The sequence below is a fragment of the Galleria mellonella genome, unplaced genomic scaffold (genome assembly GCF_026898425.1).
Source record: "Galleria mellonella isolate WM207_F2 unplaced genomic scaffold, CSIRO_AGI_GalMel_v1 utg574, whole genome shotgun sequence".
Taxonomy (NCBI): domain Eukaryota; kingdom Metazoa; phylum Arthropoda; class Insecta; order Lepidoptera; family Pyralidae; genus Galleria; species Galleria mellonella.
The window spans coordinates 194,451-214,424 of NW_026442122.1; the positions used below are offsets into that span (position 1 = coordinate 194,451).

The window sequence follows — 19,974 nt, forward strand, 5'->3', positions numbered from 1 at the left end:
TTAGGGTTAAATTATTTCCTTAGCTAGTAAGAAGAAGTTGTATGTGTGTGTGTGTGTGCGTGTGTACGTGCATACGATGTATGTATGTGTATATATGCGTGTATATATGCGTACATGTGTATAAATATTTCTGTTCTGTTGTTGTGATTTTGTACAAGTAGTTGCACACAACTATTTTATATATTTCGTTTTATAGTAATAGATGGCTAACGTCGTTGGTGGCACAAAAGTTATTGATACTTAGATATATATATAGTTATTGCGTCCACTATTTGTTGACCTAAATAAAGAGAAAAAAATAAAGAAATAAAAGTGTAGATATGCAACATTCCATCTCAATTGTCTAGAAGTGATTCTAATTCCATTTGCGGGAATTGACCTAAACTAATTAACTAATATGCTTACATTGTATGTTAAATATAAAGATCCCGTGTCACGATGTTCGTTTATACTAATCACCGAAACCGATGAATATAAATAAATTACGTGCCTATATTGTTTATATATTATATTGTTTAGTCCTACTTGAGAGATAGGGAATTTTTTATCTTGATAAGAAAACGTGTAACCAGTAAGTGACAGTAAGGGGGGGGGGGGGGACAGAACAATGATTTACTGGAACAAATAGTTATTAAATATAATTTGGATAAAATCTAAAGTAAATTCTTAATAAAATATAACTAGGTACACATAGTTATATTTTGTACATAGTGAACACACCTATTTTAATATACATGCCCTCCCTCTCGCATGGCAAGCAAAAACAATTTATAAACAAATAAAACATTGTCTTTCAATACATGTGAAGCAATAAAATACTCAAAATAGAAATAACTTTATATTATAAGAAATTTAATATATTCACAGAACGAGTTCATTCGTGCAAATTATAGTTTTTGTAAGATTTGGACAACGGGAAATGAAAAGCGAAGAAAAAAAAGTGGAACGCCTACTACAAGTTTTAAGCAAAGATTTTGTAATTCCTTTTTCTCTGGTTTTAAGACCATCAAAAAACAATCTTTGATGTTGTCATTTGCTTTTGTCAGGTTTTAAATAGGTGTCACAATACATTCTTAAAAAAAAAAACAACTTAATCTATACAAAACTTATCAGAAAATAATCGTTGTATCATTCTATCTTACCTATAAACTATTCAGAAGCTACCGTAGGTACCTATGTTTTATCCTTAATCTATGCAGAAGCTATGTAAGCTCTTAATAATCGTAATATCTATTATGATACCTATATAATAATTAAATAATTAAAACAATGTAAACACAGCAACCTTATATTCTTATTTATCATAGTTACAACCCTAAGTTACAAACACATGCATGCTTCACTTACATTGTGGTTTATAAGGACGTTATTCCAAGTCTATTATATTAAATTTTAAACTTTCATAATGTATATTTTATGGTTTATAAGAAACAGCAATTATGCGATAATTTAGGTAAACTAAATTCAGGTAAATTATCATTTCCATTAATTCTCTCTAATTCTGATAAACGTTTTAGGAAAGATTTTGAATAAAGAACAAAAATTCTAAAATCTTTATCTTTCAAGTTACTATACTTGGCAAATAATTATAATGAAATAAAAATGTATTCTATATTGTAATGGTCCTGTATACATACAGTTGACTTAAGAAAGTTATATTATACGCGAATCTTTAGGTTAAAGTTAAAGACTAAAGATGCATCAATTGCCGTCAGTTAGATAAAGAAAACTAAGCAGTTTCCATAAGAATAAATAATCTGGCTAGAATTGACACTCATGTACCTTTTTTTTTTTTAAATGGATAACAATTCAATGGATATTGTCCGATTTGGTCATTGCAATCATCTATTTAAAAACCTACCACTTTCAACTTTACCTATCATCAACCACTAATACCACTCTCTGCCTGCTTTCGGAGTTTCAATGATCATTATAAAAACAGTCATGAAAAAAAATAACTATAAGGTAGAAAAAGAGGAAATAGTAGGTAACTCCCCGAATAAAAAACCGAAACACAAAAACGATGACAGCCTCAAGTGGGTTGTCACCCCCAATCAGTGTATACAGCAAAGTATCTCAAGACTTGGTCAGGAATATCTAACCAATCTACACAAAACCTCCTTTTATCGTTATGTTGCCCAGCCTGATTTTCAAAATGGAAACGAATAGGTTTATAATTATGTTATAGTTTAATAGTGAATAATGTGGAAATTATATATTTATAATGTCAAATTACATGGTCCAATGAACTTTTTTTTTTATTAAAAATGAAACAAAAGATGACATTCATTAAATATATTTATTATTTTATACAATGTTACCTTGACATTTAAATTTTGTAATTTTATTGATAATAATATATTTATTAATAATAATAAACACAAGTTTCTAATACAATATTTGGGTAATTTCTAGAGTAGACCTAGTAATATAGTCAATATTAATTATTAGTTAAGTTGTAACTAATCGTTGAGATATTGTTTTTTGACCAAATCCATACATTAAAAGCTAATATGGTAGTTACGCAAGGCTGACCCCCAATGAAATTAAATTTTTGCTTATGGCGGCTAAACGACGAATACGGATTAGCAGGAGTGTCAGTTCTAGTTAATCTTACATAGTTGCTTTGTCTCCATCATAAGCCGACATAGAGCAGTAATGTTCATAAGTAATGACCGTTTACGGACTTTATGAGTAAATTAATGGTAACTCGGTTTATTTTTTATTGTCTATTGCTATTTCAAAAATATTATTCATTCTTTTTAGAAAATATAAGGTATGGCAGAGGTCCATCATGTGTTGTTTCACTATTAATTTGTGGGTCCAGCAATTCATAGATAATGAATTATAATATTCTGGTAAGTAAATTGTTTTTGGTTGTTGTAGGTTATAGATAATAAAAGTTGTCGTTCGTTTATGTCCCGTCACTCGAGCAAATAATTATATTTATAAAAGCTATGCAACCACTTCATTGAAATTAAATATTATACGGTAGTTATTTTATGATACCTATCGATATTTTTAACAAAGAATATCAAAAATAGTTGTACAATATTATATATATTAATATACTTTATTGCATTAATACGTCTTTAGATGCAAAGTTTATATTTTCGGTTTGTTATTTTAAGGACAGGGCCGACTCCTAAAAACGTAGTATTTATTTACTCTGTGGTCTGATCTGTTTGACATTTGTTTTGGCAACTTTTCCCGCTAGTATAGATAACTGAAACTAGTGAAATCTGTTGACGTTTACATATTTCGCGATGAAACTAATCTTATAAAAGTAAAATAAATGTGTTGCTTTCAATATAGTGGCTAAAATAACTTTGTAAGTTTAACCAAATCATTAAAAGTAAGTGTCAAATAGCTATCACTTCCGTTCACAACAGGAAAAGGAAGTGTTATGGCGACAGCATGGTAATTTAGCTTTGAACACAACATCCTTATCCTGTTACTTTTAATCAATAAAGTAATGGCGCAAAAGTGTAAAACCACTTTTGTATTATGCTCCATCATCAACAAAAACCAATTAGAAAATACAATTAAACCTATTCAATTACTTCATTGTATATGTATGTAGGGAGAACTAGATATAATGTATTATTTAAAGTATATCTTGTCTACATAGTAATAAATATAGTCTTGTCTGTAAATAATAACATTGGTTTAAAATTTTTATTAAAATTTTCTTTTAATGGTACCTATGCACTATGAGAAAAGTAATGGAGAAATTGTTTTCACTTATATACAGAGATCTTCATAGAGTAGTGACTTTATAGGGAAAACTACCTATAATATTTAAGTAATTTATATATCTGTTATATATAATTAAAATGTATATATAACATATTAGAAACCCTATTATATTCTCAGTAATTTTTGAGATTCGAAAATCAATATAAAATGTTAAATTTTAGGTGTAGGTTCAGCAGTGCAGCAGTATGACTACTGATCTGTGCACGGAAGATGTCGTAGTCCAGATCACAGCTCCACACATCATCTCGGTATGTGAGTTACCGCAGGGACATTTTCTCTAATATATAATCTGTTCAAGTGACACCTAGGGACAAGTAAGTTGGGTACTTGTTTCAATAAGTCCTTAGGTACCTATGTTTTTAGCTCAGCAATTGGACTTCAACTAAGAATAAAGTGTCATCATCATCATTATATCAGCCACTAACTGTCCAATGCTGAACACAGGTCTTCTAGGGGGGTTTTGCCAGTAATTGCCACGCGTGGCTGGTGAGTTGGGAAATGCAGTTTGACTTGGTGATATTTTGAGAGGGACGTTGCTGCTCATCCCTTGACCATTAAGTTCCCTTAGTTGCTTTTTATGACACCCACAGGAAAGGAAGGAGTGGCCAATTCTTTGCTAGGACCACATGGCTATAAAAACGTATTTCACTGTAACTAATCAAGTTACATTTAAATGTGTGCGAGTACATAAAGACTTGATAGAACAAGTGTTTTGAGAAATAACTAATTTTGCTAGGTTCTGTGGCTACTATAACTAACCACATAATTTATAAATATTTATATATGCTTATTTTAATATATTTATACAAATATAAATATAACGACAGAATGTGATTTACACTAGTATCCGGAGTATGATTGAGATTAGCTTCTATTGTTTTTTTTTTATACAACTTAGAATGGTAAACAAGCTGACGGTCCACCTGTTGTTGTAATAGTCGACAGCTTCCCTCAGTTGTGCACTACTCTCTGATAATATGAGGTTATCATACTGCTATGCGGATCAGGTTGTTTAGTAGAGGGTTTTATTTGAAATAGGTTTTATTTTATCATGAATAATTCAATTTATTCTCAGTCACATTTTATGTCAAATTAATAATTTATTACTACATGGACACATTGAGATTAATATATTAATATTTCATCTTGCAAGTGATATGACATAGAGAGGCACTGTTAGAAGTTTTTATATACTAAGAAATATTAAACAACATGATATTAATACTTTGTATTTTATTCTTGGCTCTTTCCATCTGTTCTGCAAGGGGTTCTTTATGAAAGAAGACAAATGTATAAAACTTTCTTGTCTGCACATTAGCCGGAGACGGAGGCGAGTCAGGGCGGCGGCGGCGGCGGCGGCGGCGGCACCCGGACAGCAGGCGCGGCGGGTGGCGGCGGCGAGGGCGGCGTGCCGCGCGTGGTGAAGCTGGGGCGGCGGCTGCTGCTGGCGGCGCGCGCCGGCGACACGGCGCTCGTGCTCGAGCTGATGGCCGAGGGCGCGCCGTTCACCACCGACTGGGTGCGTATAGGTTGCGTGCGATGTGTTGTGGTGTGGCGCGGTGTAGCGCGGTGCTGACGCGTGGCGTGTGACGTGCGCAGCTGGGCACGTCGCCGCTGCACCTGGCGGCCAGCAACGCGCACGTGGACACGTGCGCCGTGCTGCTGCGCGCGGGCGTGTCGCGCGACGCGCGCACCAAGGTGGAGCGCACGCCGCTGCACCTGGCCGCGTACGCGGGCCACGCGGCCGTGGCGCGGCTGCTGCTGCGGCACGGCGCCGCCGTCGACTGCCGCGACATGCTGCGCATGACGCCGCTGCACTGGGCGGCCGAGCGCGGCCACGCCGCCGTGGCGGCGGCGCTGCTGCAGCACGGCGCCGACCCGCGCGCGCTGTGCAAGTTCCGCCGCACGCCGCGCCAGCTGGCCGCGCGCCGCCGCCACGCGCACCTCCTCGCGCTGCTGGACGCCGCGCCGGCCGCCTCCACCGCCGCCGCCGCCGGTCAGTGTCTACACAACATAAAACAATACAAATGTACTACTTATATATACTTATTATGTTCCTTCTTTCTTTTTTATATAACAAAGCACACATATATTTATTATAACATGGTTTTCTTTACTAATATTTATATCCAAATATAAACATAATATGTATACGAAAATGTATTACATATATTTATTATATAGGTACATCAGAAAACGTTACTCCCAATTCAAATTTAATAAATCAACTTGATCTCGGGAATCTTAATCCAATTATTTGCGCAACACTGAAATTAAATGGCGCGTATTGTTTTGGTTAAAAAATATGTATAAAATTAAGTCAGCCAAATGACAATTTAGCTAACTAAATATTAACACATTTTGAAACTCAATGCTCTATCTATATAGTTAATCTTTACCTATTTTTAAATAAATATTTCCTTTATTGCCTTCTGTTTCTGAATTCCAAAACTTTATCCATATGTTTCAGATGAAATCCTGGAAGAAAATGAGGAGCTGCATTCACAGGAGTTCCCCACGTTACAAAGTAATATCAACAGTAGATGTAATACTAGATGTAAATGAGAATAATATAGATAAACCCCCTCATTGATTAAAAAAAGGTTAAAACCTCCCTTAAACCAATTTTAGCTATTGAACTATTTTGTTTTTCTTTTGTGTTAAATTTTCCGTTTGAATTTGACAAAACAGTGTAATAGTTAAAGTAAGTTTACAGGAATTTTTAGTTTTATAAATAAGGGAGATAACAAAATATGTTTTTAGGGATATCAGAAATTAAAACCAATATGTCGATGCCGAAGATACAAGAGGAAGCTATGAAGACAGAGGAAAATTGCGAGGTCAGTATATGTAGTCGGTACGACTTGAAATTTTAAAAATTATATATTAATATAATAGATCAATTTACAATTTTATATTCCATTGTATTAAACCAAATATATTTTAAATATAGCTACTTACAACTCTCACAACCTTATACAGAATTCAATAGATTAGATAATCACTGAGTAAATTAGACAGTCGACATACATAAATAGTACATTTACAGGCCATCGCAGACTATCTATTAAAAGGAAAAACAATCTGAAATCAATAAGTTTCAAACTTTATTTACAATTGTGTATGTAGTAATAATAAAGTAATTGGAAATAGGAAAACAAGCTGAAATCAATGCGATAAGCGCTCGAACGTTCTAAATACTTTAAACGATCCAGTAGTGTTGAAAATGGAAGCCTCCGTAGTGTACGGCAGCACAAACTGCCACAGTACCGATTTCTAGTCATGATTTTTTAGGCGAACGAATCTCATAGCACGAGCGGAGGGAACGACGCGGACGAAGGAGGAGGAGGGGGCGGCGGTGGAGGAAACGAAAGCGAGACGGCGGCGGCGGCGCTGCTGCGGCGGCACGGCATCACGCTGCTGCCCACCGACGACGGCAGCACCGTGCTGTCCGCGCTGCAGAGTGGACGCACCGTCGTGCTGTCCGGTACTGCCCCCCCCCCCACACACACAACCCGTCCTTTGCACACCTCACCCACGGGCAATTCCGAGCCTCTTTTATTGCAAAATTTTATTTGAAATATTTCGAATTACCAGGAGTACGAAAACGTTTATGGAGACGCGACTTGTCCGTTTTTCTTTCGGATTTGAGCAAAATTCCACGCGTTTCTTGAGAGAGTGCAAGATGTAAACATGCACAACCGACTCGTTCTTTTGTAGGCCATCACCTCAACATTCAATCCATTCAAATTTGTCATGAAAGCCCGACACACGTACCTCTCACATCCATTTAACTAGTAAGCTACGAGAAAGCCCATTTACAGTATCAACTATGAGAACATCGATCAGTTGTAATTATTTCTTTCATCGTCGCAGACGCGGGAAAACTAATGTTAAAAGAAAGCGGAGAGAAGACGCAGCCGACGACGCCGGCTGCGTCGAGCAAGCTCGCGGGGCAACAGAAGGGCGTCGTGCTAACTGCGACGCCGGTCAAGACGCCGCCCAAGCCGGGCGTCAAGATATTCACTATCAACAACAAGCTGCTCGCCATCCCCAAGGATAACAACAAGTTACCCATCAAGAAGATAATAAACCCACAGGATATGCAGGTCATTATTTTTACACCATGAATTGTGACTAAAAATTGCGCCTCTGACACGTGGGCGGCGATCACAAGGCTTCGATGTGTTTAGTAAGATTTTATGTAAATACACAGATCGTGAACGTGGATGGCACGCAGGTGAAGTTCGTGCAGCTGGCCGCGGACGCCAAGATCGTGTCGCCGCGGAAGCCGGTGCAGCTTAAGGCGAAGGCGAAGCTCGCGCCGCGCCCGCCCGTCAAGATCATCATGAACAAGGCCAACTACGACAGGCTCGTCGCCGGCGCCGCGCCGTCCGCGCCGTCCACGCCGGCCGCGCCGGTTACGCTCCAGGTAACAGCCTCCTCTACTTAATGAGACAATGACGTCGCAAATAGGACGGCCGGCGACCGCAAAACGGTGCCGTAATAGAAAGAAAAAATATTTGTATTCAAGTAAACTTAGATTTAAGCATTTTTATTAAACGGTTTTATTTAGCTCGACCTGTACGGTATTTATTTATTTGGGTCAAAATTAGAAATTGGAATTTAAGCACCTTCCCGTTGTCAGATTGATCTGAAATTTGGTACACACATTTAATTTAGATGACAATACAATATAATAAAATCAATAACATTATAAATCTAAGATGGCCGCCGATACAAAATGGCGGATTACATATTTTTCCTCAACCCCCGCAATATGGGTATCAAATGAAAGGGCTACACTAGTAAAACACGATGATTATGTCAAAATTTAAAATTCAAGATGGACGCCGTTCCAATATGGCGGACTAGGTACATATTTTTCCACAACCACCACAATATGGGTATCAAATAATAGGACTACACTGAGACACCCAGACACTAGACACTCGGACACTAGACACTCAGACGCTAGACCCTCAGACACTAGACACCCAGACCCTAGACACACAGACACTAGACACTCGGATACAAGACACTCAGACACTAGACACTCGGACACTAGACACTCAGACACTAGACACTCGACACTCGACACTCAGACACTAAACACTAGACACTAGACACTAGACACTCAGACACTAGACACTAGACACTCGACACTCGACACTCAGATACTAAACACTAGACACTAGACACTCGACACTCAGATACTAAACACTAGACACTAGACACTTCGACACTCGGATACAAGACACTCAGACACTAGACTCTCAGACACTTGACACTCAGACACCCAGACACTAGACACTCAGACACTAGACACTCAGACACTAGACACTCGAAACTCAACACTCGACACTCGACACTCGACACTTAGACACTAGACACTCAGACACTAGACACTCGGATACAAGACACTCAGACACTAGACTCTCAGACACTTGACACTCAGACACCCAGATGTTAGACACTCAGACACTAGACACTCGACACTCGACACTTGACACTCGACACTCGACACTCGACACTTAGACACTAGACACTCAGACACCCAGACACTAGACACTCAGACACCCAGACACTAGACACTCAGACACTAGACACTCGGATACAAGACACTCAGACACTAGACTCTCAGACACTTGACACTCAGACACCCAGACACTAGACACTCTGACACTAGACACTCGACACTCGATACTCGACACTCGACACTTGACACTCGACACTCGACACTCGACACTCAGACACTCAGACACTCAGACACTAGACACTCAGACACTAGACACTCGGATACAAGACACTCAGACACTAGACTTTCAGACACCCAGACACTAGACACTCGAACACTCGACACTCGACACTCGACACTCAGACACTAAACACTAGACACTCAGACACAAGACACTCAGACACTAGACACACATCTCACCAGATGGATGGTGATGATGTGGTCTTAGACGAAGCTTGTGGACCCGAGAATAGCCTATTCACAATTGCTTTAAATTAGTTGTGATTATTTTTAAACGGTTTTATTTATAATTAAACGGTTTTATTATTAAACGGTTTTTTAAACGGTTTTATTTAGCTCGACCTGTACGGTATTTATTTATTTGGGTCAAAATTAGAAATTGGAATTTAAGCACCTTCCCGTTGTCAGATTGATCTGAAATTTGGTACACACATTTAATTTAGATGACAATACAATATAATAAAATCAATAACATTATAAATCTAAGATGGCCGCCGATACAAAATGGCGGATTACATATTTTTCCTCAACCCCCGCAATATGGGTATCAAATGAAAGGGCTACACTAGTAAAACACGATGATTATGTCAAAATTTAAAATTCAAGATGGACGCCGTTCCAATATGGCGGACTAGGTACATATTTTTCCACAACCACCACAATATGGGTATCAAATAATAGGACTACACTGCAGAATACTGTCATTATGTCAAAATTTCAAATTCAAGATGGACGCTGTTACAAAATGGCGTATTAGGTGGGGGCATGATTCGTCGTATCGAGAACAGTTGCGTCTAAGATTGTGTGACGTTAGAGGGGCAGATAAAAAAAAATAGGTAATTAGATACCTCGTTAGTAAGCGGTAGTTATACCACCCAAGTTAAGGTAATAGGTTAAAACGTGCCGAGGACTGTATGGCATTAGGGTGGATAAAAATGTAATGTCGTAAGCGCTTCCCCCTCAAGATTGGGCGCATCTTGTTGTATATTAAGCCTTGCCCCTTTACTGGACTGCGGGGGGGGGGGGGGTCGACCGTCAAAATGCCCCTTAATCGTGGGAACAACATGGTAACAATAAACAAAAAATACCAACAAATATAAATAAGACTGGAGGCTTACCATCAGTACTTGAAATATTTGTAGGTGCAAAAGTAATGTTGCAGTCCAACATTGACGTTACAAAAGGATTGGAAAATGACGCTATAGGCCACATTACAGAAATTTTTCGGCCTCAGTTCCGTCGAACCCAAATGTACGAAACAGATATATCATCAGTTTTAATTGACTTTGGCACAGACGGCATGCACGTTATTTACCCTAAAGCCATACAGTTTCCAGCAAAATTCAATTATGGTACGGCTGAAAAAAGGATGTTACCCTTAGTTTTGTCATGAGCATTCACCGTCTATAAAATGCAGGGCAGCACCGTCGACCATACAGTAGTATATTTGGGCTCAAAATGGTTTGAGGAAGGAAAAGCATACGTGGCTCTAAGTCGAGTCAAGTCTCTGGAAGGGCTATGTATTGAGGAATTAGATTGTACTAAATTATCAGGTAAGAAACCATGTAATAATGATGCACTGAATGAATTAAATAGAATGAGGAATATTTGGTAAACAATTTCACTAAATACTAAAAACAAGAAAATAAAAATCGGTAAAAAAACTTTTAAGTTAAACGGTTTTATTTTATGTGCACTGAAAACTACAAAATAAATAAATAGTTACTTACCTATCAACCTACGTAGGTGATCTCGGTCATTAATATCTCTGATGGTAGTGGTTGTCATAACATGAACCATGTCAGCGGCCGAAAGGCTGTTCATGAGAGAACACTAACACCAGGGTTTGCTTGGTAGGTAAACTAAGCAGCCCACACTATAACAAGTAGGTATTTTGACCTTCTAGTTCAGAAATATTTTAGTACTAGGCAGAATAGCTTTTAGGCATATTAGACTAAAATAAAAACGTGGGGCCCCTCTGAAATCATACCTATAGCAGAGCATATCTTATACTTTGGTAGATCATGAGTTCGGCGTTCGCTGGTGAAGCCGTAACGGCTGGTTATTGATGGTCAAAACCTCCAGCTACGATTATAGTAAGTCGATTCAGCGGACCCTGGACTCCGGAGCTATGAGGTTTCGGATGCGACCGGGATAAACCGCTAGGATGATGATGATGACGATTATAATAAGTCGATGCAATCCACAGTATAGTAGAAAGTAATACAGAAATAGTTAATGGGCCCCACGTTTTTATTTTAGTCTAATATGCCTAACAGCTATTCTGCCTAGTACTAAAATATTTCTGAACTAGAAGGTCAAAATACCTACTTGTTATAGTGTGGGCTGCTTAGTTTACCTACCAAGCAAACCCTGGTGTTAGTGTTCTCTCATGAACAGCCTTTCGGCCGCTGACATGGTTCATGTTATGACAACCACTACCATCAGAGATATTAATGACCGAGATCACCTACGTAGGTTGATAGGTAAGTAACTATTTATTTATTTTGTAGTTTTCAGTGCACATAAAATAAAACCGTTTAACTTAAAAGTTTTTTTACCGATTTTTATTTAGGCAATGTATTAACCTGGTCCAACACACCACCACCTGTCTGGTCATTTTAGTGGAACATGACTTAGTCAAGGCACTCAACCATATCATATCCAAATTAAAATAATTTCATACTACATAACAGTATTCATACACACAACAAAAGGCATATGTAAATTAATAAAAAATAATAAAACCGCTACACAATCTTATTTTGCTTCGATTCAAACAAACCTCTTTCGTTTCATCCACATTCATCAATCTTTTCATACACACTCGCCGGTTACGGGTACTTTTAATTTGGCCCTTAATAAGCATTATTAAGCCCTATTTGGTCGACATACGTCCGCTAAGGCGGCCCCTACCGACATCTCCATTCGTTCTTGCTCGATAAATCTCTTTCGTAATCCTTCTTTCATCTATCCTCGCCAAATGGCCAAACCAACGCAACATTCCCTTTCCGATTTTTATTCCTACATCGTCTTTCAGTCCACACTTCTCTCTAATCACACTGTTTCTTACTCTATCTTTTAATGTAATAGCACACATAATTCACAGACCTCTCATCTCTATAGCATTTATCTTACTTTCATACTTCTTCTGCCACGATTCGCTTCCATACATGAGTGTTGGTGTCAGTACTCCTTGAATTATGGCGAGGCGAGCTTTGCTCGATACATTTTTGCTTGCCATAATCAAGAGCAGTGCACCGTTAACACTGTTTCCCGCTTTCACTCTCAATTCAATATCTCTCTCACACTTTTCATCCCTCGTAAACAATGAACCCAAATGTAGAAACTCACTTGCTTAAATTTTTCATCTATCATTATCTGGCATTCCGCTAAGCTTTCATTCCTCTCAAAAACCATCACCTTCGTCTTCGTAGCATTTATTTTTTACGTTTTCTTGCATATGCTTCATTCATTACAGTCACCATTTGTTGTAATTCATGCTCCGACGATGTAAGCAGTAATTGATCGTTGGCGTATAAGATTCTTCTTTTTTTTACGCTACTTAGTACTTTTTTTAGTTTTTTAGCTTGGCACTTTCCATCAGGTGGGCCATCAGCTTATTTGCAAGTCTAAGTTGCATAAAAAAATTTCAACTGTTATAATATAACATTATTTCACTTCATAACAGTATTACATATGACATCATGCTGTGGAAATAGCTAAAGTTTAACAGTTACTACATCCGTTAATTGCCTAATTCTTTTAACTGCATATGCAGCTGACTTAAGTCTACTAGTTAATTTACAAATATAGACACTCCGTTGCAACTTATATAGATTGTGATATCTAAAAATACGGTGTCGTTATTGTCCAAAACTATATAATGGATCCACTTGCCTTACATTATGAAGAATAAATTTAATAGAGTTTTGGAAGCATTACAAATTATAAGCAAGAAACTATTTTAGAATAGAAAAAAGAGCTCTATTTGCTCCGTCCAAATTTTCAGTGATGTCTAGCTTTAAATATTAACGAAGTATCATCAGCAAATAGAACTATAATCGCTATTTTCTCTGCCGTAAAAGGGAGGCCATTTATGAAAATTAAAAATAGAGGGTTTAAAATTAATCCTTGATGAACATCCATTTTGACTTGACCTCTTTTAGATTTTATATCGTTTATTTTAAACTGATTGCACTCTGTCATTTGAGTAAGATTTCATTATCTTTAAGGTTTTATTTGTAATACCGTAATGTTCAAATTTGTGTAAGAGTGTTATATGATTAATTTAATCAAATGCTTTTGGTAGATAAAATACTCTTATAGCATTTTGAGATTTTTTCCAAGATTCAGTAATGTGTTTGTTGTATGTGGAACTTCAAATAATAAAGTTCTTAAATGTTAAATAAATGTTTTTAATGTTATGTTAATTATTAATGTTAATGAATGCACGTTACGGCGACGGACACGGCACTCTCGTTTTTGGGTCAAACGCATCGATATAACTCGATGAGTTTGACGTCATTGCTTGGTGTCAATTATCTATGCACCGAACAGTGTTGAAATGACATGCGTCAATTGTAGATTTATTTGCAGTAAAATTAATTTGTAGACCGTGAAGCAGTCCATTTTCATTGAAGTGTTGAAGTTGAAGTATTTGATTAAGCATCTCTTCAAGTCATGCTGGCAAGATAGATATAGGTCTGTAATTGCCTAGTTCTGATTTTTCCCTCTAACTTGAAATAGTGTACTGAGTTAACCAAGTATCAAGAGTATCGACGAACGTAGCGGTGACTCCGACAGACTTGTCTTAGTGTAATTGTTTTGGCAGCCGAGCGCGGGTACGGGCGCGGCGGAGGGTGCGGAGGGTGCGGAGGGTGCGAGGGGTGCGGATGGTGGTGCGGAGGCGGAGGGCGAGGAGGAGCGGACGCGGCTGCGCACGCAGCTGGCGGCGGCGCGGCGCGCGGTGGCGGCGGCGCTGTCGGCCGAGCTGGCCGCCTGCCGCGCCCGCCTCGCACGCATCGAGCGGCCGCACTGACCGCTCGCCCCGGGACCCGCTCCTCCATACTGTGATACGCGACACTACTAGCGGAGGGCGAGGACGAGCGGACGCGGCTGCGCACGCAGCTGGCGGCGGCGCTGTCGGCCGAGCTGGCCGCCTGCCGCGCCCGCCTCGCACGCATCGAGCGGCCGCACTGACCGCTCGCCCCGGGACCCGCTCCTCCATACTGTGATACGCGACACTACTAGCGGAGGGCGAGGACGAGCGGACGCGGCTGCGCACCAGCTGGCGGCGCTGTCGGCCGAGGTGCCCGCCTGCCGCGCCCGTACTGACTAGTCGCACCGGGACCTACTCCTCGATACTGTGATACGCGACACACTACTAACAGGGAACCGTGCCGAACAGGTTCCGAACTGACAGTGACTTTTTTACTTTTGTATCTGTACCTATAGTTCGTAGTAGATCGATTTTTGAAACGAAACTCAGCCATTTCGGTTATTTTTGCGACAATATACGTAGTAGATATAAATCTCACTTGCGGCAAATTTAAACTTCGTTTAGGTGGATGAGTAGAAAATCAAAGACCACTCTCCTTCTTAGAGCATTCCTCAAAAGATGTAATTTACAAAAAGCTCTCGCTTCTGCTGAGATAGTAAAATGTATCGACTAAGTCTTATTCCTACAATTAGTAGAGAGTTCTTCTAGATAAATATTATATGACATAGTATTTCCAAGATTTAATGCTCTAAGACCGGATAGTATAATATCATTGTATAGTATTATTGTTGATAAATAAAAACAAATTACAAGAGCGTGTGGTTTGATTTGGCGGCGGCGGGCGGCGGCGGGCGGCGGCGGGCGGCGGCGGGCGGCGGCTAGCAGTCGCGGCGCTGCGCGCGCGCAGTGAGCACGTCCCGGAACTGCGCGAGGATGGCGTTCTCGCGCTTGGCGCGCTCCTCCTTGCTGAAGGCCGCGAGCGCGCGCTTCTCGTCCGCCGAGTAGATCTGGTTCTCCTTGCGGATACGCACCGCCTCCATGCGCCGGTGTCTGGAAACATACATATCCACTACTACAACAGTTCAGTTACTAATTGCGCATCAATCTCTACACATATAAATTTAGTTTCACTTTTGATTTTTACCCTATACAAGTATACACCAATATTTTTTAAATACCTCGGGGTCCTTCTTTTATCAAAGGACGCCTCACTGGAGAGACCTACATAGATGTGCTCCGCGAAATGATAGCATCAATGCTTGACGACATACCGCTGTCAAACTTACGTGGCTTGTGGTTCCAACAAGATGGTGCACCACCACCCTGCCGCAGCACAGTGCGTGACTACCTAAATACAGAATTCGGTAGTCGATGGATAGGGCGAGGTAGGCCGATCGCGTGACAAGATCTCCAGACCGCACACCCATGAACTTTTATTTCAGGGGTGAGATTAAGGACAAATTGTATGTAAATGGCTCATTTACATACAATCGATACCCGTGAAATATCACTTTTTTTCATTTAAATATAATCTACAAAGCAAAAAATCAAACTCGAAACGACAGCGCGACTATATACCGCATATGTATATTAAGCATAGATACATCTTTCGCGCCGGCAACTTAGGACATTGCCCTCCTTTCGACGTGGATTCGTAGTGAAATGTACGGTGGCCATAACTTTATCAAGACTTGAAACCAAAGGACCTTATATATCTTGGTTACATTTTAAAATACTAAATATTCAATGGCACATATTAATTAGTGCAACTTTTCAGTGGGTGCCACTAAATATTTTATGGTATTTAAAATATATTGGTGTAGAGCAGAATACAAAGATCCCCCTACGGACAGGAAGCGGGTCATACCTGCTGCCACTCATGACGTAGCCCACGGCCTCGTAGGAGGCGATCTCGTCGGAGGTGAGGCCGATCTCGCCACGGCGCGGGATGCGCTTGCCCTCGGCCACGTAGGCGGCCATGGCGGCGCCCTCGCCCGGCAGCAGCGCGCGCCCGTAGTCGCGGGCCGCCAGCGCCGCGCCCGCCCGCGGCCGCGGGCCCGGCTCCTCCTCCTCCCCTGCCCCTCCGCCGCCGCCTCCTCCCCCAGACACGGGCCCGCGGCTAGCCACACCCACCGTCTCCACTTCTTCTGTAAATAACATCCTTAGCTTAGTCACACTGTAAATGTTCACTATGATTGATGCGTCCCATATGGGATAGAGAACATCGTAGGCTACTTTTAGCTCTGTCCATGATAATAATTGTTCATTAATCAATAGTAGTAACTGTTAGCTATCTATTTGTATGATAAATGCATTAAAGCTCATGTTATACATATTTAACTCACACCTGAACATTTTTAATATATCTCGTCTTCAATGTAAATAAATACAGTAAATTGTGAAATTATTTCCATATAAAAACCAATATTGACTTACTTCCTTTCTCCACCCACACTTCTTCTTCAGAGCTAGAGTCGGAGTCACTACTAGAGTTTCTTGATTTTCGTTTTGCTTTTTTCCTAGCCTTTTTCACTTTTTTTAATTTCTTTTTCAATTTTTTTAACTTCTGTTTTGTATCTTTAGAGTCCTTTGATTTTTTACTTTTCTTTTTTTCTTTGCTATTATTTGCCTTATCTGGCTGTGATGTCTCTTCTTCTGAACTGAAAAGTAGATAATATGTATATATATTAATTTAAATCCTTGCCCTTTTTGTATACTCACAAGTATGTTTTGATATAATATTATAATAAAAATAATTTATAATACATATTAAAATAAAATTATTATGTTAATATTATTTACTGTTTTGTGACATCACAATAAGTAAAGAAGAAACATAATTATGTATGTTATCCTTGCTAATAGTATAAATATGGAAGGGAGTTGGTTTTTTTTTTACCTTACAGTGCCTTAAAGGTTTAGCCAATCACTATGAAATTTGGCATACTCATATGATAGAGAAAGATATATATATAGGCTACCTTTTATCTCACTCAGTTAACATATTCTGTTCACAGAGGAAGTTTTGAAGAAAAGCTGGTTATCACATAAAACTGGCTTTTTCAAATTATTTATTGAAAGAAAACTTGTATTTATGGAGAAAATTGATAAACAGATGACATTACATTATAAATATTATATTATGGTTAATAACAGTACTCACTCAGGCCTCGTAGGTGACTTGCCCCACACTGAGGATACACCAACTTGCCCAATTCTCTCCCTTTCCTCTCGTCTTGCATCTAAAAATTCTTCTTCCTGTGGTTTGTATCTACCTCTTGGTCCTATATTGCCACTGCTGCCTAAACCTATTATATGCATACAGAACTGATTATTAACAATTGTAATACATTAACATATCTAATCTCTTCTTTTAAGGAGGAAAATTATTATTATTAATGGAGATTGACAATCCCATTACTAACAATATACTCAGTCAGGTTGATCTCCATTTAGAAATCATCATGATTAACTCTTGATGAATTTGTCACAATAAGCAAACTGACCTGCCTTCATGCTCGCCTATCAACCCTCACTGTTCTCCATCAACATATACTAATAGTACACACAGAGTTTGATGCCTTAATGACTATTGATTTCTATGATATTTTGTATACACATACTACATAGAATGGAAAAGGACATAGGCTTTTTTTATCCTGGGCAATAAATATAACTCAGTTACATAATAATAATGAAAAAGAACAATACCTCCACCAAGACCACCTCCAGAGTACTCCTTGTATGTGGTGTGGGCGCGGCTCTTGTCGCGGTCCTTGCTGTAGTCCCTGTGACGGTCGCGGCCGCGCTCATGTTCCCTGTGCCGTTCGCGGCGCTCGCTGTCCCGACCCCGGTGCCGGTCGCGGCTGCGACTGCGGCTCCGGCTCCGGCGGCGGTCGCGATCACTGCTGTGGCGGCCACGCTCATGATCTCCTGCCATTGTACCTCTACACAATCTTCTTACATACCACAAAGTACAATATTTTTATCATAGCCTTGTCAAGCTACAAGTAAATAAACAGTAAGCCAGTTGCTTATCACTGTAAGGTGCATTGTCTTCTTTTTTAATATCATACCTAAATAAAGTTTATATTTTCATCACAGGAAAGATTATGATAGCGTACCAAAATCACGACCACAAATTACAATCCATACGCGAGGCAATTTAATGTCTTTATAAATCACAAATCACTGAGCACTTGATTGATAGTTACCTTTCGTTACAAATTCACAATCACAATTTAAAAAAATATATACCTATACTAAAATCATAAATTTAATTAATGTACATGAATAAGGTTTAAAAACAATATTTCAACGTGTTGTTTTTATCTTGCTTGTCAGTCACAAACACAGATTAGAAAGATTATGGTCACAGATTAGAAAAATTATTTGTCAGTTGTCTAGGGTTGCCAGATGATTGAGACTTGATTTTTACCCTAACATTAAATGTTTTTCTCCTAACCAATTGGATTTCCGAAACTAATATCTAATCACAAATTTGTGTCCTTTTTCACAATACGTTTTGCCATATGCCACAAAGTGAACGTCGAAAAAGTCATTCCTTCTTTCTCTACTCTTCCCTTTTTCTTGCTTTATTCTATTCTCTGTTTTACTATTCATTTATTCATTTTACTGCGTTAATATACCTCTATATATTTTACAGGTACCAAAAGTCTCTAAAAAAGTACTAAAGATTATCCAAACCTATTTCATTTATTCCAAAAAATTCTTCAAAATTTTGAGTATAGTAAAACTTTTACTAAAAATTACAAAAATAAAACTCAATTTGGCAGTACTGGATGTTGACATTTAAGACCTATATAAAACTTTGTATATACTGATCGAGAAAACGGAAGGAAGAACTATCTACGCAAATAATTAAATGAACACTATACTTTAGAAATGCATACGTTTACTAATGTCGTTTATATAAGAGGATCAAGAAAAGTTTCCGTCTATGATTAAACCTAGGTTTTTTTTTTATTATTTTATTATTATTTATTAATTCTCAAAACCAATTGAAAAATTTTCAATTTATATAAGTATAATGTATACTATTACATTACATATTATATATAATGACTTGGAGAAATTTGGGTTGGACAAAATAACTAAGACACATGTGTTCTCTTTAATCTGTGTTGTCTAAGGTTACCTACAGTTTCTCTAATCTGTAGCGTTATCTATATAAAATTGACAATACTGCTACACGAAAAAAGCGCGGGAAACGTTTAAAAAAGCGGGAGTGTTTTTTGATCTTCTTTAAATTAATTTTATTTTTAATTATATAAGGATTAGTTTTATTTATATATTGTGTATTAGATTGTATATATAATTGTATATTTTGTAGTAATAGTGTTTGTTGCTGTAAATATTGGTAAGTAAATTACCTATATTAATTAGACATTATGGATCCACCTATAGACCCTGGGGGGACAACCCCCCAGGTGTC

The 19,974-nt window shown here is 38.6% G+C and overlaps 2 protein-coding genes across 8 annotated transcripts; one reads left to right on the forward strand and one right to left on the reverse strand.

Annotated features, from left to right (window-relative positions):
- Positions 1 to 3,184: 3,184 nt before the first annotated feature.
- LOC113519156 (protein phosphatase 1 regulatory subunit 12C) lies at positions 3,185 to 15,333 on the forward strand. Of its 5 annotated transcripts, XM_052899512.1 has the most exons (11): positions 3,185 to 3,331; positions 3,921 to 4,007; positions 5,078 to 5,278; positions 5,359 to 5,755; positions 6,230 to 6,286; positions 6,523 to 6,599; positions 7,054 to 7,246; positions 7,636 to 7,868; positions 7,976 to 8,191; positions 14,352 to 14,387; positions 14,418 to 15,333. In XM_052899512.1, the coding sequence occupies exons 2-11, from the start codon at positions 3,945 to 3,947 to the stop codon at positions 14,556 to 14,558; spliced, it is 1,614 nt and encodes a 537-aa protein (XP_052755472.1). In that variant the 5' UTR covers positions 3,185 to 3,331; positions 3,921 to 3,944; the 3' UTR covers positions 14,559 to 15,333. The 5 variants fall into 5 exon arrangements, with proteins under 5 accessions (XP_052755472.1, XP_052755468.1, XP_052755470.1 ...); XM_052899508.1 differs by having other exon boundaries at positions 14,352 to 15,333; XM_052899510.1 differs by having other exon boundaries at positions 3,186 to 3,420; positions 14,352 to 15,333.
- LOC113518115 (NKAP family protein CG6066) lies at positions 5,722 to 18,884 on the reverse strand. Of its 3 annotated transcripts, XM_052899517.1 has the most exons (7): positions 18,231 to 18,884; positions 17,683 to 17,827; positions 16,956 to 17,179; positions 16,387 to 16,666; positions 15,393 to 15,569; positions 15,330 to 15,349; positions 5,722 to 5,763 (listed from the first exon to the last, which is right to left on the reverse strand). In XM_052899517.1, exons 1-5 carry the CDS (start codon positions 18,457 to 18,459, stop codon positions 15,398 to 15,400), a joined length of 1,050 nt encoding a protein of 349 aa, XP_052755477.1. In that variant the 5' UTR covers positions 18,460 to 18,884; the 3' UTR covers positions 5,722 to 5,763; positions 15,330 to 15,349; positions 15,393 to 15,397. The 3 variants fall into 3 exon arrangements, with proteins under 3 accessions (XP_052755477.1, XP_052755478.1, XP_052755476.1); XM_052899518.1 differs by lacking the exon at positions 5,722 to 5,763 and having other exon boundaries at positions 15,287 to 15,349; XM_052899516.1 differs by lacking the exon at positions 5,722 to 5,763 and having other exon boundaries at positions 15,287 to 15,569.
- Positions 18,885 to 19,974: the final 1,090 nt, after the last annotated feature.

What these genes read in the sequence shown, in the direction of transcription:
- LOC113519156 (XM_052899508.1), top strand. Translation starts at nt 3,945, where the DNA reads ATGACTACTGATCTGTGCACGGAAGATGTCGTAGTCCAGATCACAGCT. An exon ending in ACGCACCGTCGTGCTGTCCG is followed by an intron (nt 7,247 to 7,635) that starts GTACTGCCCCCC and finishes TCATCGTCGCAG; the next exon opens with ACGCGGGAAAACTAATGTTA. An exon ending in TAAACCCACAGGATATGCAG is followed by an intron (nt 7,869 to 7,975) that starts GTCATTATTTTT and finishes GTAAATACACAG; the next exon opens with ATCGTGAACGTGGATGGCAC.
- LOC113518115 (XM_052899517.1), bottom strand. Translation starts at nt 18,459, where the DNA reads ATGGCAGGAGATCATGAGCGTGGCCGCCACAGCAGTGATCGCGACCGC. An exon ending in AAGTCACCTACGAGGCCTGA is followed by an intron (nt 17,180 to 17,682) that starts GTGAGTACTGTT and finishes TCTACTTTTCAG; the next exon opens with TTCAGAAGAAGAGACATCAC. An exon ending in AGTGTGGGTGGAGAAAGGAA is followed by an intron (nt 16,667 to 16,955) that starts GTAAGTCAATAT and finishes TGTTATTTACAG; the next exon opens with AAGAAGTGGAGACGGTGGGT.